The sequence below is a fragment of the Nicotiana tabacum genome, chromosome 20, assembly GCF_000715075.1.
Source record: "Nicotiana tabacum cultivar K326 chromosome 20, ASM71507v2, whole genome shotgun sequence".
NCBI classification, from domain to species: Eukaryota; Viridiplantae; Streptophyta; class Magnoliopsida; order Solanales; family Solanaceae; genus Nicotiana; species Nicotiana tabacum.
The window spans coordinates 54,970,344-54,973,274 of NC_134099.1; the positions used below are offsets into that span (position 1 = coordinate 54,970,344).

Here is a 2,931-nt window from a genome sequence, read left to right on the forward strand (position 1 = left end):
TGAGGTTCAGAAGATATTTCGAGTGATGCATGCTACAGACACTGAGGCAGCAGAGCTTGCTGTGTACCAGCTGAAGGATGTTGCTAACACGTGGTATGAAACATGGGAAGAGTCCCGAGGGGAGGATGCAGATCCTGGGACTTGGAAGGATTTTGCAGATGCGTTCCTTGAGCACTTTCTACCCATTGAGGTCTTGGAAGCTAAGGCTTTGGAGTTTGAGAGACTCAGACAGAATGATATGAGTGTGAATGAGTACTACCTCAAGTTCGTCTCTCTGGCCAAGTATGCTCCGGAAATGGTACGTGAAATGAGGGCCAGAGTTAGGCGGTTTGTGTTGGGGCTCTCAGATGAATTGTTTGCTGATGCTAATATAGCTGCGTAGAATAATGACATGACCATCACTAAGATGGTTGCCTTTTTTCAAGGGAACGAAGACAGGTTGAAGGAAGAAGAGCGACTACGGAGAGAGAAGGAGAGGGAATTCAGCAAGAGAGCTAAGTCTGCAGAAATTTCAACCATGGGGGATCTCAAGCAGGAGGCAATCGCCAGTTTTTCAAGAAATCAAAATCAAGACCTGCTCCATCTTTAGCTAGTGCACCGGTTCCGAGGTCGAAGTTTAATAAGAAAAACCAGAATTTCAGAACAGCATATTCGCAATCACAGGCTAGTGTGGGCTACAGAGTCCCTGGTTACCCTATTTGCAACACGTGTGGTAAGAGGCACCCAGGGTTGTGTCGTTTGGGCACAAATGGTTGCTTTGGGTGCGGTCAGCAGGGCCACTTCTTGAGGGATTGTCCATCGGCAAAACAGAACAATGGAGGCAATGCAGCTCAGTCCACTAATTCAGCAGCCCATAATAACTCTCAGGCCCAACAAGGGCGCGGTGCAGCAAAGTCTAATGATGCAGACGGTGGTCGAAACCGCTTGTATGCACTGGCAGACCGTCAGGATACAGAGGCTCGTGGAGATGTTGTCACAGGTATGCTAACAATATTCACTTTTGATGTCTATGCTCTTATAGATCCAGGATCCACCCTATCTTATATAACCCCATATATTGCAAAGAAATTTGGGATAGAACCAGAAAAGTTGTGTGAACCCTTTAAAGTGTCCACTCCAGTTGGAGAATCAGTTATAGCAAGGTATATCTATAAGGGATGTCCAGTTAAAGTGTGTCATCGTCTTACTGTAGCAGACTTAGTAGAATTGGAGATGTTAGACTTCGATGTGATCATGGGCATGGATTGGTTAGAGTCATGTTATGCCAAAGTGGGTTGTAGAACCAAAATAGTAAGTTTTGAGTTTCCCGGTGAACCAGTCTTAGAATGGAAGGGTGATGTAGTAGCACCTAGGGGTAGGTTTATTTCCTATCTTAAAGCCAGAAAGATGATCTCCAAGGGATATATCTATCACCTGGTTCGAGTTAAGGATGCAGATGCTCAGATCCCTACTCTCCAGTCGGTACCAATTGTAAATGAGTTTCCAGGAGTGTTTCCCGAAGATCTCCCTGGAATTCCTCCCGATAGAGAGATTGACTTTGGAATTGATCTACTTCCAGGCACTAAACCAATATCCATTCCGCCTTACAGAATGGCCCCAGCAGAGTTGAAAGAGTTAAAAGTCCAGTTGAAGGACCTGCTAGATAAGGGATTTATAAGGCCAAGTGTCTCACCTTGGGGCGCACCGGTCTTGTTTGTCCGAAAGAAGGATGGGTCGTTGCGCATGTGCATTGACTATCGTCAGTTGAATAAAGTTACCATCAAGAACAAGTACCCTCTTCCCAGAATAGATGATTTATTTGATCAACTTCCGGGCGCCCAGTATTATTCCAAGATTGACCTCAGATCGGGATACCATCAGTTAAAGGTTAAGGAAGTTGATATTCAAAAAACAGCTTTTAGGACTCGATATGGGCATTTTGAATTTTTGGTAATGTTATTCGGTTTAACGAATGCACCAGCAGCTTTCATGGACCTTATGAATAGGGTCTTCAAGCCTTATCTTGATTTGTTTGTTATCGTGTTTATTGATGACATCTTGATTTATTCCCGCAGCGAGACTGACCATGCCGAACATCTCAGAATTGTGTTGCAAACACTGCAGGATCACAAGCTATATGCCAAATTTTCTAAGTGTGAATTCTGGTTAAAATCAGTAGCGTTTTTGGGCCATATCATCTCAGGGGAAGGCGTGAAGGTGGACTCTCAGAAAATAGAGGCAGTGAAGAATTGGCTAGACCCACCTTAGTATCCGATATAAGAAGTTTCTTGGGCCTAGCAGGATATTATAGGCATTTTGTAGAGGGATTTTCTTCTATCTCGTCCCCTTTGACTAGATTAACTCAGAAGAAAGTCAAGTTTCAATGGTCGGATGCGTGTGAGAAAAGTTTTGAGGAGTTAAAGAAGAGATTGACTTCAGCTCCAGTCTTGACACTACTAGAAGGAAACGAAGGGTTCGTTGTTTATTGTGATGCTTCAGGGGTTGGTCTGGGGTGTGTACTAATGCAGCACGGTAAAGTCATAGCCTACGCGTCGAGACAGCTCAAGGCTCACGAGAAGAATTATCCGACTCATGACCTTGAATTAGCAGTTGTGGTGTTCGCGCTTAAGATTTGGCGCCATTATTTGTATGGGGTACATGTTGACATTTTTACAGATCACAAGAGTCTCCAGTACATCTTCAAGCAAAGAGAATTAAATCTACGTTAGAGAAGGTGGCTCGAATTACTTAAGGATTATGATGTTGATATCCTCTATCATCTGGGGAAAGCAAATGTTGTAGCCGATGCTCTCTGTCGGCGTTCTATGGGGAGCTTAGCTCATGTTGAGGCAGACAAGCGAACTATGATGAAGGAAGTCTACCGCTTAGCAAATCTAGGAGTTCGACTTTTGGACTCCGAAGATGGTGGCGTTGTTCTCCAGAACAGGGCTG

General features: G+C 44.4%; 1 protein-coding gene across 1 annotated transcript; it reads left to right on the forward strand.

The window, feature by feature from the left end:
• The first annotated feature begins 406 nt into the window (after positions 1 to 406).
• On the forward strand, positions 407 to 2,708 carry LOC142174380 (uncharacterized). The gene is made up of 3 exons (XM_075240166.1): positions 407 to 538; positions 664 to 1,613; positions 2,183 to 2,708. The coding sequence occupies exons 1-3, from the start codon at positions 407 to 409 to the stop codon at positions 2,706 to 2,708; spliced, it is 1,608 nt and encodes a 535-aa protein (XP_075096267.1).
• The last annotated feature ends 223 nt before the right edge of the window (positions 2,709 to 2,931 follow it).

Bases quoted from the DNA above. Each gene is read 5' to 3' on its own strand.
- LOC142174380 (XM_075240166.1), top strand. From the start codon at position 407: ATGGTTGCCTTTTTTCAAGGGAACGAAGACAGGTTGAAGGAAGAAGAG. The intron at 539-663 runs GCAATCGCCAGT...TCGCAATCACAG, and splicing joins TGGGGGATCTCAAGCAGGAG to GCTAGTGTGGGCTACAGAGT. The intron at 1,614-2,182 runs GTTAAAAGTCCA...ATATCATCTCAG, and splicing joins GCCCCAGCAGAGTTGAAAGA to GGGAAGGCGTGAAGGTGGAC.